The sequence below is a fragment of the Mesoplodon bidens genome (assembly GCF_964165515.1).
Source record: "Mesoplodon bidens genome assembly, chromosome: 5".
Taxonomy (NCBI): Eukaryota; Metazoa; Chordata; class Mammalia; order Artiodactyla; family Ziphiidae; genus Mesoplodon; species Mesoplodon bidens.
In genome coordinates this window covers 104,718,792-104,733,311 of record NC_138161.1, presented here as the reverse complement: position 1 = coordinate 104,733,311, position 14,520 = coordinate 104,718,792, and the positions used below count along the sequence as shown (strand labels likewise).

The 14,520-nt window shown below is 37.9% G+C and overlaps 1 protein-coding gene across 1 annotated transcript in view; it reads right to left on the bottom strand.

The window, feature by feature from the left end:
• Positions 1 to 1,093: 1,093 nt before the first annotated feature.
• Positions 1,094 to 14,520, bottom strand: part of TPRG1 (tumor protein p63 regulated 1) — a gene marked incomplete at its 3' end in the record, with an annotated part of 116,739 nt that continues 103,312 nt past the window's right edge. The window contains exons 4-5 of the mRNA XM_081235267.1: positions 13,578 to 13,731; positions 1,094 to 1,288 (exon numbers count right to left, since the gene is read on the bottom strand). Of these exons, the coding sequence (XP_081091393.1) occupies positions 1,094 to 1,288; positions 13,578 to 13,731 (349 nt within the window). The remainder of the gene's footprint in view (positions 1,289 to 13,577; positions 13,732 to 14,520) is intronic.

Sequence of the window (14,520 nt, the reverse complement as noted above, 5' to 3'; positions counted from 1 at the left end):
CCTGTGAGAATGGAAAGGAGAAGGAGTATATGAACAGTTTTGAAAGAAGAATGAACTTTAAGTTTGACATCCGGGCATTGGGCACAATCTAAGTCACATACAGATGTGGTACTTCTATGGTCTGAACGTTTATGTCCCCCCAAAATTTATATGTTTAAATCCTAAAGCCCATTGTGAGGGTATTAAACAGGGGGCCTTAGCTTGTGAGGGCAGAGCCCTCATGAATGAGATTAATGCCCTTATAAAAGAAGCACAAGAGAACACTCTTGCCCCTTTACCTGTAATGATATAACAAGAAATCTGAGCCCCAGAAGAGGGCCCTCACCTGACCAGGCTAGCACCCTAATCTCAGAATTGCAGCCTCCAGAACTGTAAGAAATAAATTTATGTTGTTTATAAGCCACCCAGTATGTAGTATTTTTGTTATAGCAGCCCAGACAAAGACAGATATTATATGGAATGTATCTGGCAAGAAGTTTAAAGACATCAAAACTGATGGATTTCAGGAATGATGACTGGGACCATTAAAATCCCATACAGAAATCCAAGATTTTGAAGATGCTGAGTATAAGTGTCCATTGGAACACTGATATAGATGATCAGCAGACAGAAATGCAAAACTGAGTCTTAAACACCAGAGATGAGAATATGGATTTGGAAGTCATCCTCATAAAAAAAGGTAGCTAAAATAATATAGATTGAGACCCCAGTGAGAGAGAAGATCAGGATCAGAGGGCTGAAAATAAAGACCCAGAACATGCCTACATTTAGAGGACAGAGAAACAAGAACCTGAGGGCCCTCCCCAAGTTTATGATCAGGTGTTCATTTGTCATTCATTTGCCAACATTATTTGATGGGCTCAGGAGAATTTATTTTCTGGTTTTAAGAAATTTGATTATCCTTATAGAAGGTCTGAAGTGTGCATTTATCAGTCTAATCAAGCTTTTAGGTCCCCTAAGATACTGAATCTTCAAAATCATGTAATACTATTTAACAATAACTAATTGTTTCAGTCCAAAAATATGGTGGGCTGAAACAGAATCTTCAGTAATGAGTAGCTATGGATGATGTACTTATCCCCCAAAAAGAGTGTCAAAAACCAACACTCCCCCGGGCAAGGGAATAGCCAAGTTTGTTGCAGTTTCCAATGAATGACATCAGACCCGTGTAGGTCTCAATCAAAACGGGCTCAGTTAACACCATCAATCCCTTTCCTCTTCCAGATCCAGTGGAATTCCTGTGGGCATTCTGGATAGCTAAAATAAGCTTAGACATGAACCCGGACGACTGAAGAGTAAAAGAAGGCACAGAGTTAGTGAATTCAGAGTAGGTCCAGAGACACCCCCTCCCCAGCCAGTGCTCACAATGGTTGACCACTCTCCTGGAGCTTCAGTTATTCTTACTTCTTAAACAGAAATCGTATCTCAGAATTGTTAACATTGCTTCTGTTAGACTTTTAATAAATCAATCAGTTAATAAATTATGTACATAATAAAATTAGCTGCCACATCTTGTTTATTTTTCATTATTCATAACTTGTACAACATTAAGAAGTCAGTTTAATAAATATTTACTGATAGTCTATTATGGATCAGACACCCATCAGGTACTGCTGAAGATTCAAAGACAAGGGAGAAATAGTCTCTGCCCTCACAGAAGTGACACTATAATAACATAAAAAATGAACTTGTGATGATAGTACAAAGTCCATGAAAATAAACAGCAAAAAGAGGCACATGATGCTAAAGAAACACAAAAGAGGGAGAAATCATATGTGGTTAGAGGATTAGGAATGACTTCCAAAGGAAACTCTTGAGACAACCCTTTAAGGGTTAGTAGGGTTTCAATGGGTGAAATGAGGTTAGAGAGGGCCTGTCAGCAGCTGTTCTTTCCAAGCCAGCATCCCTTCCTCCATTTGAGACTCTTCTTCCAATGAGAGTACCTCGATTTTCCTTTGGAGAACCACATTCTTCCATTTAGTCCAAATAGCTTAAGCGGAGCTGACTTTAGCACAAGACTCAGTCCTAACCAACCAGAGGAATCCATTCCTCTGGTCGAGGAGATTGATTCAGTTATGGGCACATGACCAATGTGGCTGTGAAACTGATAGCATCCAAGCCCGGAGGTATTCATGGTCATTTTGGCCACACAGTGAGAACCTGACTGAGACTGAAACCAAAAAATGTGAAAGAACTAAGACATGGAGAGAGAGTAATTCTTCACAAAGCCATTTGGGTTACTGGATCAGCCTATCCTGAATTTTAAGTTAAATGAGTGAAAAAAAATTCCTTCTTTTGGTCAAATCAAGTTGAATTGGGTTAAGAGGAGGGTAATTCAGGGAGCACTGCAAACAGAGATATAAAGAAGGAAATGAATTAGGAAAGCTCATATCTTTCTATTTCCAATAAGCTCTCTTATATCCATTATTTCATTCCAATATAAGCCTATCAGGTAAGTAAAAGAAGGTATCATCATTCCCGTGTTGGAAATCAAGACTAATAGAAGGTAAATGATTTGTCCAGAATTACTCCACTTTCTGCACCATGGTAAAAAGGAACATTAGGAATAAGGGCCTACTCACAGTAAGATCCAAGTATGTTTCCTAGGCAACTGGCTTACAAGTCTAAATTAAAACTTTTAGACTATATTCCAATATCAATCTAAATTATTAAGCATGTTCAATAAAGACACCATTGTTTTTCCTTTTCTCCATGAGGAGACCAATCTTGGCTTTGAGGGACTAATATAGAATGACGATTCAATGAAGAATGAGAAGCCTGTAGTCTTTCCCCATAATCCCATTTTCAATATAGGTTTTATCCTGGATTCTTAATTTTATACCAAATTGCCCTTGGGCAACCACTTCTCCATTGTAAGCTTAGTTTCCCTATTGGTAAGAAAAAGAATCTGAAATTTAGAATATGTCCATCACTACTATTTGACCTAACCTATAAGAAAAAAAGAAAGAAAGAAAGAAAGAAAAGCCATGCAAATAAAACTGCTGATTTACTTGCTCTGTGACATTATAAATTCTCTTCCCCTTTTCGAGCCTCAGTTTGCTCTTTTGAAAAGACGCATTTAAATCTATGATTTTGGGATAATATCAGAAGTTAAAAAAATAGTGACTTTATGATAAACAACATAGAGTTTGCTAGAGTGCCTCAATAGCTGTGGGCTTTCAAAATAAACTAAGGTACTTGTCCCTCTACTTTAGTTCAAGTAATATTTACCGAATTAGATAATGTCAAACCTTAATTTAAAAAACAGACTCACTTCTAAATATCACTGACTAAAGAATCCAACAGACAGGTAGGATTTTGCTTGTTTTCCATGAGCCTATAGTGACAAAGACAGACAGAAGTTAACTCTTATTACTAGTTCCCAGTCCTAGCATCCTCTTTAAGACCTTAGAATGGATCTAAATATTAGTATCATTGAATGAAACAAACTATAGTCATGTAACCTGGGGATTCTGGGAAGGAGGACATCGTCCCTTACAGAAAACTCCACCAGTTCTTTAGTTGATTGGATAAGAAAGCCAGAAAGGGGACTCCCCTAGTGGTGCAGTGGTTAAGAATCCGCCTGCCAATGCAGGGGACACGGGTTCGAGCCCTGGTCCGGGAAGATCCCACATGCCACGGAGCAACTAAGCCCATGCGCCACAACTACTGAGCCTGCATGCCACAACTACTGAAGCCTGCGTGCCTAAAGCCTGTGTTCCACAACACGATAAGCCACCACAATGAGAAGTCCACGCACTGCAATGTAGGGTGGCCCCTGCTTGCTGCAACTAGAGAAAGCCCGTGCTCAGCAACAAAAGACCCAACGCAGCCATAAATAAATAAATAAATAAAATGCATAAAAAACAAGAAAAGAAAATACATCATCAGTATCTTAAAAAAATAAAAAAGTCAGAAAGAAGTGTTCTTTCTTAAGTTTCCAAGAGAGAAAAGCAAAATCGGAAGAATAAATTAATAACATGGAATAATCAAGGTCAGAAGTGATCTTAGGTTTATAGATTCCAGCCACTCATTTATTGTTTAATTTGCCTACATTCATCCTCTCCAAGAAGCCACACCCCTCTACATGGACATATCCAGTGATATGGAACTCAATGCAATCTAACGATGTCCATTCCATCACTGCGTATAGTGGAAAAAAAGTATGTTCCCTCGCCCTATCTGTTACTGATGATTAGACTTTGGAAAAATCATTTAATCTCCCTGAGCCTTAGTTTACACATCTGAAAATGGGAAAATAATAATAATGATAATGATGGTAAATACCTACCTCATTAGATCCAAGTGCATTGCTCAAAAATATTTTTAAAGCATACTATTTATAGATATAAATATTATCACTTACAAGAAAGAAGAATTTTAGCTTCCTTAGTCCTATTCTCTTCAGTTTCAGACTTTGAATGCCATTTCTTTAATACGCATGATAGACTCCAGAAAGCACTTTTGTAAAAACCTGATATGCACTATTTTAAAATAATAAAATTTCCCTAGATGCCAAAGGCTATATTAAATTCCACTCAGAAACCATGACTTCAAAAAACATGAGTTGAGCATCAAAGTACCTCTTCCAAGATATTTATCAATTATAAAGGGAAAAATACTAACTTTACAAAGGAGCAATATAGCATACCCCATCTTAGACAAGTGATCAAGGTTAACATCACTGGTAATAAGACATACAGGCATTGTGAGGCTGCAATATGAGGTAGTGAAAGGACACAACATCATTTCTGCAGTATCTGTGCCCCCCAAAAATCTAACTCAATTCAATCTAATCATGAGAAAGCATCAGGCAAACTCACAGTGAGAACATTCTACAAAATAACTGACCAGTATTCTTCAAAATCACCAAGGTCATGAAAATAAAGGAAAGACTGTGAAACAGAATAAAGACACAGAATAATTAAATGTAATATGGGATCCTGGATTGGATCCTGGAGCAGACAGGGGACATTAGGAAAAACAAAACAAAAAACCGATGAAATTTAAATAAGGCCTGTAGTTTAGTTAATAGTATTGTACCAATGTTTAATTTCCAGGTTTTGATAGCTATATTATAGTTACGTAAGTTGCTAGAAGCATTTGAATGAAATCCTAATATTTAGGAGAGAATTTATGTTCCTCATTTTCAAAAGGGATAGAGAAAAAGTCAGACTCAATAATTTTCATAACTTGTTCCTTAGAACGCTAGATTTCTTCACAGGTTGGGTGACCATATAATTTATCATCCAAACCAGGATTCTTTTGAAAAGAAAGAAAGTGCTATTATTAATAATGTTAAAACAACAGATACCTGAGGATCTGGGGAGAAGATATGGAAGAAAAGGTAAAAGGTAAGCTTTAGTCCCTATAATCACATCAATCAGAGCTGCTCAATTTTTATAGGTTTTATGTATTTGGGTTCTGAGTAAGATCTTATTTTTTAAAGTCTTTTCCTTTAAAAATTTTTTTTTAAAAACCCACTGTATTAAGCTTGCCTAAGAACCTCTAGCTCTGACAGTCTGTTCAATCCACAAAGATCTATAGTGCTCAAGCTCTTACTCATTTTTCAAAACCAAGCTCAAATCCTATCTCTTCCACAATGCCTCGCCAAATACTCAAGGCAGAAATTATTTTTTATTCTGTTGCATTTCATATATGCATCTCAAATATTTCATCCAGTTTTCTAAGAATTAAAGTCAGAAGTATGGCTGTCCATCTATACAACTAATCCAAGATTTCTCTACATTGGAACTATTGCTGTTTTGGACCAAATAATTCGTTGCTGCAGGGGAGTATGTCCTCTGTATTTTAGGAAGTTAAGCAGCATCCCTAGCTTTACCCACCAGATACCAGTGGCACCACAACCCCGGGTATGGCAACCAGTAGTGTTGCCCAGATATTGCCAATGTGCCCCAGGGGTAAAATTGTCTCCTGTTGAGAACCACTGAACTAAAGGAAGTATATAGCATGATGTAACATGAGTATTAAGATAAAACAGATCTGCTCTTACATTGCAAATATGGCCCTCACTAGCTGTGTGACCTTGGGCAAGTTATCTATCCACTCTGAATTTTATAGTTTCCTTTCTATAAAATAAGGCTATTAATACCATCAAATTCATAGGTTGGTTACATAGATTAAACTAACTTTAATAAACAGAGGGTTTGTAATAAGCTCTATGTGTGTGTGCCCACATGCTAATGTCTTTCAGGAAGGGTTGGGGAAGGTGAATAAGATGAGGCTGGAATTTGGAGTCATATTGCAGAAGCATTAAAGGAAGCCTATTGCCAATAACGAATATTGTCAATAAATCATTAACTACATCATCACTGTCATCACCGAACTATGATTTCCTAAAGTCCAAAGTGCAATTCATCAATTCACCTCAACATTTCCATGGTCAACACTCTCTGGATTGTCAGGATGCCCTTTCACAGATCAATATATATCAGTTTGGGTTACTGGATGCCTCCCCAGTCCTCATCATAAGCTTTATTTCATGAGAATTCTCTGTGGCCTCAGAATCAAAGTGCTGGAAAGAAAAAGTTGACACTATTTCATAGTCAGTGAACTTGGCATTTCATTCGAGTCAGATGCACTTCATTTCTAGTCATTTCTGTGAGCCCTTTAAAAAGAGGAGGGGCTGTGAAGACAGAGGGACAAGCTGTGCATTGAAGGAGGCAGACAAAAGGCCAAGTCCCCAAGCTGGCTCTTGAGCATTTCAAGCACCTGAACTCAATCTGTGTGACAGGAACGTGGTGTCATTTGATATGAATGCCACCAGCCACATACTTTTCTCTAAAAGCTTTTATACACCCACCTCTGGCTCTCTCTTTTATTCCAGTCTCAAAAACAGAGGGTCAAGTTTTAACAACTCTGGTTACATAGGGTCTGTGTGCTGCTTAGGGTAAAGTATAGCTCTGTGTGTGTGTGTGTGTGAGTGTGTGTGTGTGTGAGTGTGTAATGTTCTTCTTGACTTTACAGCGATTATTTACCAGCTGAGTGACTGGGCCCCTGGTTTGCTTCAGATGCTGTCTGCCAGCAGTTCACTGCCCAGAGTCTCAGTTTTCCTTATTACAACCATCACTTGCTTCCTGTTTACACTGGGTAAAGAGACCAGGTTTCATGCCTGCAGGCCCACATTCTTTAGCTGAGCAGGTTTGCCAAGCCTTCAGGCTACAGGTTTCAGCCACCCCATGCAGCAAGTGAAGCATGTTGGAGTAAAACGTCCATCCAATACCCAGCAATGGAAACCACTTGGGAAGCCACACAGCTGAACAGAAGATAAACAGATGTTTATATCATCCTTGCACGTATTACTTGGAATTACCTTTATAGAGACACCATGACTGTGGGTATGTTCAGGCACATAGACGGAAAAAGGAAGATGCGGCAAAAGCTTTTTTTCCTACAAAAGTGTTGTTTCTACAAATCCTAATTTCCATCCTCATCCTATTCCATTTTCCCAACCCTCCCCGTGCACACACGCACGTGCGCACACACACACACTTTAAACTCTAGCTTAAGTTAACGACTCTTTGTCCAAGAACATTTTATACACCTCTGTAACTTGCAGCTTCTAATCATGTTTCTTTTATTTAAAATATCTTTCCCCACCTGCTTTGATGCTTAAACCACTCTTACCTTGAGTTTCACATCAAATGTTATCACATTTGTTAACTTTTGGACTTAACTGTTCTCTCTGCTGGGCTCTGATAAAAACTTTGAATCTCTCTATCAACAGTATTTGCACATTAAATTATAATTTGTTAATTACCTTTTTTGCTTTCTTCCTCTACACTATAAATGTCTGGGGGCACAATCTGTTTTATTCTTCTTGCTATCCCAACAATTATCTACAGCATTGCTCAGCATGTAGTATTCAATGCCAGGTAGGTATTCAGTAAATATTTGTTAGGGAATTCCCTGGCAGTCCAGTGGTTAAGACTCAGCGCTTTCACTGCCAGGGCACGGGTTCAGTCCCTGGTCAGGGAACTAAGATCCCAAAAGCCGCGTGGCCAAAAAATTTAAAATAAAAAATGTATAAATAATTAAATAAATATTTGTTGAATTAATGTGGCAGGAAACCAAGGGGTTAAGAATATAAAGTTATATTTGATTGCTAAAACATTGGTTCACTTTCATACTTCCCTTGAAAATAAGGAGAAAGATGTCAGACAAAAGTTAAAAGTGTTGGTCTGTAAATCACTTTGATTAAGCTGTAGAGCATCCATGATCCATTCACTATTATTCCACAGCTCTGGGCTCAATCACTAGTTCCTCTCAGCAAGACTCCACACAGTCTAAGAATCCATCAAGACCATGTGAAACCAAGGGCAGTCATCAATTAGGTCCCTTGAACTAAAACTTGCTTAATAAATACTATTCTGTAACCTGTCTTCATTGACTAAGCTCTCTTTAATTGTTCCTGCAAATTGCATGCCCTCCAAGCTTCATGTAGGTTAGAGAATACATCACAAGATTCCTTTAACTGCCCCCTATAGATAACGCCTCTAACTTATGGGTGGCCGGAGAAATGGTGGCTTAAGTTGTTTTTCAGGAACATGGAGCTAGTCTTATGCAGTTCACATTGGTCGAGGCCACCGACCGTTCCACTGTGTAAGTGTCCAGAGGAAGACCTTTTGATGTCAGAAGGCCAAAAACTCCACCTCAGATTATACCAACATCATCATTTTCTGAATAAGCACTCTAAGAAGAAGAATGTGACTCCGATACGCCTGCAGAGAACACAGATTACCTCAGTGTTTTCTTGCCTCCAATCACCTTTCCCCATGCCCCAGACCACCCTGTTTCTTTATCCTATAAATATCCCAAGCCCCTTGTCTTTGGGCAGGCTGACTTGAGATCTGTTCATCCATCTCCTTGCTTGGCTGCCTTGTGAATAAACCCTTTCTCTGCTGAAAACCTCGGCATCTAAGCGTTTGGCTTGCTGCCCATTGGGCAAACAAAACTGATTCTCTTACAAATGGTTAAAAGAGGAAAGATAATGCTAAAATTTGCAAATATAAAGTGGATGAAACAATTGAGAATAATTAACCTTGGTTGTAAAGTATCATATATTATATCATAGCAATGACTATGAACACACACACACACACACACACAGAGTTCTTTCTGGTTTTTAACTATTTCCCTGAGCATTTGCAAATTGTTTGGGTATGGAAATACAGTTATTATTATAATACCTCAGTCAATTCACTTAGTCACTCTAAGTACCTTCACTTTTAAAGTGGAGATAGCATCTTGCCTTCAAAGGGTTTTTGTTACTTGAATTACATGAACACATGCAAATTGTAATCAATAAATATAAAGTGTAATTACATAATTGATGAGATCATTTTATGTCTTATAATATAAAATCAATACCAAAAATATTATTTCCTATTTTCACAACTGTTTTATATGAGTAATGCAAAGTATGTGTATGCACAAGTTGAAAAAAGTTGGTAAAGCTTGGAGATAAGCAAGAATGTCTGGAAAGAAGCCATTTGACCATCACACTTACCGGATATAGAAGTGAAATAGAGTTAGTGAGATGGGTAAAAGAAGTAATGTATTTTGACCTAGTATTTCATAAATTTGACAGTAATTTTCTTATATCAGTGCTGAAAGACTTAGAGATAGCATAAATTTGAATTTGAATGCAATTTTTTCCATTAATTCCTCTTCCTCAGGTAATTTTCTGACCAATCAACCCCATCACTCAGATTCGACCCAGTGTTGTGTGGTCTGAAACCTATATAAACAGCTCAACTTTCTCTCCTGAGCTTCAGACAGACCTAAATTTCTAACTGCCTGGCAACCAACTCAACCCCACATTCCATGGACCTTTCAAACTCAGCATGTCTTCAACTGAACCTTTAAACCTACTCTTTTTTCAGTTTTCCCCATTCAAATTAATGGAATCATCACCTACCCAAACCAGACCATGTCATCTTTGATTCCTTCTTCTCCTTCACCTACCATATCATGCCAGTTACTGTCTTCCATTGATACCCTGAATATCTCAAAATCTCTTCATCTTCTCTCCATTCCTAGCACTCCTAACTTAGTTTAGGTCCTTATACCTATCATCTGAGCCAATACAATTATGGTGGGAAATATACAAGATTAAACTCCAGCTAAACTGTCTGTGTCTAAGATACTGCATGTACCTTCAACTATCTCCAATTCTCTTCATCTGATCCAAACTCTGTTTCAGTTCTTTAGCACTTATTTTAAAATCTTTGCATTTTTATCTGCCTCCTCTATTAAGCAATGCCTTCCACAAAGGCAAGAATCTTGTCTCATTTATGTTTGTATTCTTTTTTTTTTTTTTTTTTTTTTTGTGGTACGTGAGCCTCTCACTGCTGTGGCCTCTCCTGTTGTGGAGCACAGGCTCCAGACGCACATGCTCAGCGGCCATGGCTCACGGGCCTAGCCGCTCCGCGGCATGTGGGATCTTCCCGGACCGGGGCACGAACCCGTGTCCCCTGCATCGGCAGGCGGACTCTCAACCACTGCGCCACCAGGGAAGCCCTATGTTTGTATTCTTAACAACAATCAGAATAGCTGCACATTTTAGGTACCAGAGAACATTTGTTAAATAGAGAGAGTCCAGGTTCTGTAGAAGAAAAGACTCTGAGTAAAAACAAAAACATGAATTTTATAAAAGTACTTTTAAAAATAAGTTATTCAATTAGATTGTAAATAATTTGAAATTTTTGACTGTGGATATCTCAGCTGTACATGATTCCCTCTCCTCTGCCATAATAGGTTTGCTAAATTGAATTAAATTGCTTCAAGTATTTTATTTAGTTATGCATTTCCCCCGTGTTCTTCTACTTTTTCCTATTTCATTCATAGGGGAAATGAAAAAACTAGTTTATATCACCCTTTTAAAATCTTATTATGTCAAAATATTCATACAAAAGATTCTATATCCCCAGAATTACTGTTCTTCTTATTTATACTTTTACATTAATAAAACTGAATATTAATCAGCCAATTTTGGAAAATGTCCTAAACACAAATAACTTTGTGACATAAAACCCAACAACAAAAGAGAAACCAAGACACAAAGAACTGGATCAGAGTAGACATCATCTCATATCCCACACTGAGATCACTTGTTTTCTTAGGGAGCTGGGACTCGGGGTGGCCTTTAACTGAGAAATGGCTTGGCAAATGAAAGTTCCAGACTGTTTTCAGGAATGAAATAAAGACTTTAAAACAATAATTTAATGAGAAAAGCCTTAAAGAAAATACACTTAACAGATTCAAAACGTAGTTTGATTGACTGGAAACCAACCAACTAACCAACCACTCATGGGGATCATACCCATGCATGCATGTGCACACATACACACACACACACCTGTTGTTCTTTCTTCCATCCAAGGAGAGCTATATGAACATCAAGTTTCCCCTTTAGCCTTGGCTGATAGGAAGTCTTGGGCAAAACTTAATGCTCCAGTCTGCTAATTGTGTTTATGGGCATTTGGGGAACAGTTATTCCATTCCCCTTTTTTTCCATTCCCCTTTTGATATTTTATTTTTTAGCTTCCTTTTAAATTATTTAATTTTATTTCTGTATGACAGAAAAACAATAAAGCACTATCAAGTATTAGAGTAATGCAGTGGCATATCTCTGTAGTTCATACAATTTCTTTTTTAACCCTTTACCCTGAATTTCTTCCAGCAAAGGACACTGAGAGAATAAGGGCATAAACACACCAGATATGAGAAATAAGAGAAGACTTTGCCCAGGAAGTGATGGACATAATAACCCAGGCAGTTGGTATTTATTTTTGACTTAAAATAAAAAGAATTACTACTACTTCAAAATATATATTAAATTAATTATTAGAACCAGTTTTCCTTTAAAGGCAGGAAATGGCTTTGGAAACATACATTATTAAGTTCTTTCAGTTGGATTAACAAGTGTTAAAAAAAAAGAAACAGATAAATGACTGCACTTTAAATAAGAAAGAGAAAAAGAACAGGAGTTTGGGGAAGAACAAGAGCAGCATAGAGAGGAAAGGTGAGGAGATTATGAAGCGATGCATCTGAGCATTATTATTAATAAATAAGGAGAACAGATATTCCATTTGAATTTTGGGGCATTATTGTGATGTAAACTCCCACTCTATCTCCCAGAAGTCCTCAGTGAGTCTACTCTCATATAAATGCCTTTGTGTCAGTGTTATGTTGTTCTTTCTGGTTTTCATTTTGGTTTTTTGTTATTGTTGATTTTGGGTGGTTAAGAGTCAGGCTAGGGGCTGATGTTGATGCATGGGTTGAGGCATCGTGAAATAGGAGTATAACAGGGAGACGAGCAAACGATCCATACAAAGAACTAATTTAGTGCCTTCAAGAGCTTGGTGTCAGAGGCAAACCTGGAGACCAGAAGCCCCTGAGGACATCTGCATAAATCTTGAGAGGACAATTGAACAGAATGGGATTCAAGCCAACTTCACCTACATCTTAGGGTGAATGGAGGCCCCATCTAGCCTCTAACCACATACATTTTGCCTCAGATCCTTTTTTATAAAATAGGGAACTTACCAATTAAAAATATTTGTTTATACATATACATATTCACTTGTATGAATAAATGTGTGTAGAATAAGGCAAGAAATGTAATGTATGCCATCCAACCACAGAAGGACTTTAGATGTAGATTGTCATGTTTTGAATTTATAGCAAATAAAGTTATGCTATTCTGAAGTGAAAGACAGCATATAAAGATAAACTTAGAGAGAACAGAGAAGGCAAGAATTTCTAGGCCGTAAGCACTCTCCTATGTGTACATCTGGTTTTGTCGAAAGTATACAGGTTGCTCTTTCACTGCATTTACAGCTCCAGGTGTTTTACTTCCTGACTACTCAGAGTGTCCAAAGACTGCTTAAGTCTCCCTAAGGAAGATGAAACAATAGTAGAAGGGGACCTCCCTGCCACTAATGACTTTTAAGTTTGCTCGGGTAGATGAAATTTAAAGACATTAAAAATAACTCTTAATTGCTTTACGATTTATGGAACATTTATATATGCTTTATCCCATTTAACCTTATAATGGCCCAGTGAGGTTGAGAGGAAGGGCAGTTTTTCATTGTGTCCATTTTAGAGATGAGACTACCAAGGCCCAGAGAAAAAAAGTGACTTAAACATGACCACCGAGCCATATCTGACTTCATATTTCACACTATTCCACATTCCTTCTTTGAATAAAATAATTTGAATTTAATTATACACAGAAAATTTTATGTACCCTGTAAGCAATAAACACAGACAAACAATACTACTGCAATTTTAAAACAATATTACACTACAATTTTTGCTCAGAGATTAGCAAAGAGGAAACAGCAGTGGTATGGTTACTATAAATATTGATATATATTTTTTTCAAATATAAAACAGCTCTACTGTTTACTGAAAAAGTCCTATAAACCTATTATAGCTTTTATCTATATAAACCTCAGGTTGTATCTTTTTTTTTTTAACAGTACATGGTTTAAAAGCACATATCTTCACCAAAAAGCTAATTGGAGAGTGATGCCCAAGCTGTCTCCTACCTTGCAGATGTCGAGAAACGTCTCACTGGTGTATTTCATAGGGTGCTCAGTGAAGGTAGCAAAAGGCACCTCAGTGGACCACGGGTTCCAACCGGATAATAGTGACTGCTGCTTTGGACTTCCCCAGTAGATCCTAAGGCCTTCTCCTTGTCTCCTGCAAGAAAGGAGTTTTTCTTTAGATTAGCCATTTTCATTAGATTAAAACAAACAGAAAAGTGTGGGAAGGGAATGTAATGCCCCAGTCAGCCTTTGTATTGATGCTGAGATAATTGGCTGACCAACTAGTTAAATTACTCCAGGGAATTTAGGAGGTGAGAAGAAAAGAGTGGATTTGGTTTCAAACATGATGAATTCAAGATGTTGTTGAGAGTTCTGTGGGTAAATGCCCGGTTGGAAATGTGACTCTGGTGCTCTGGACAGAGGTCATGGCTGGAAATATGGATACTGAACTCATGCCAGTATTCTGATGGACAAAGTTAAAAGAGAAAGGAAGAGTCAAGGTGGTGGGACAGGAACTGAAACATGGAAGACATCATCAACATGGAAGACAGTTTTGAGGAGAAGGAAAATGACTACAACTACAGTATCCACTAAGCAGTAAACTCAGGCAAGAAATGACTGAGAAAAGAACTGGGACTTCCCAAGAACTGGGAAGAACTGGGACCTTCCCAAGAGGGTATGCCTGATCTTTAAGAGGGTTGATGACCAATTCAAAATACCCTGTGACCTCAGCTTCTATGTCTCATGGTTCTCTATTCTCTGCACACATTCCTTCTACCAAAATTGCAGCAACAAACACATCAGAGCTCATAGGAAGACTATGCCTGGTCACAGTCCTGACCCACATTTTGTAGGAGGCAGTAACCGTCTGTTATAGCACAAGCCTGGTCATCTGGTAAACCCAAATACAAAGCAAGAGAAAGTCAGCTTGGGAGTGGTGATA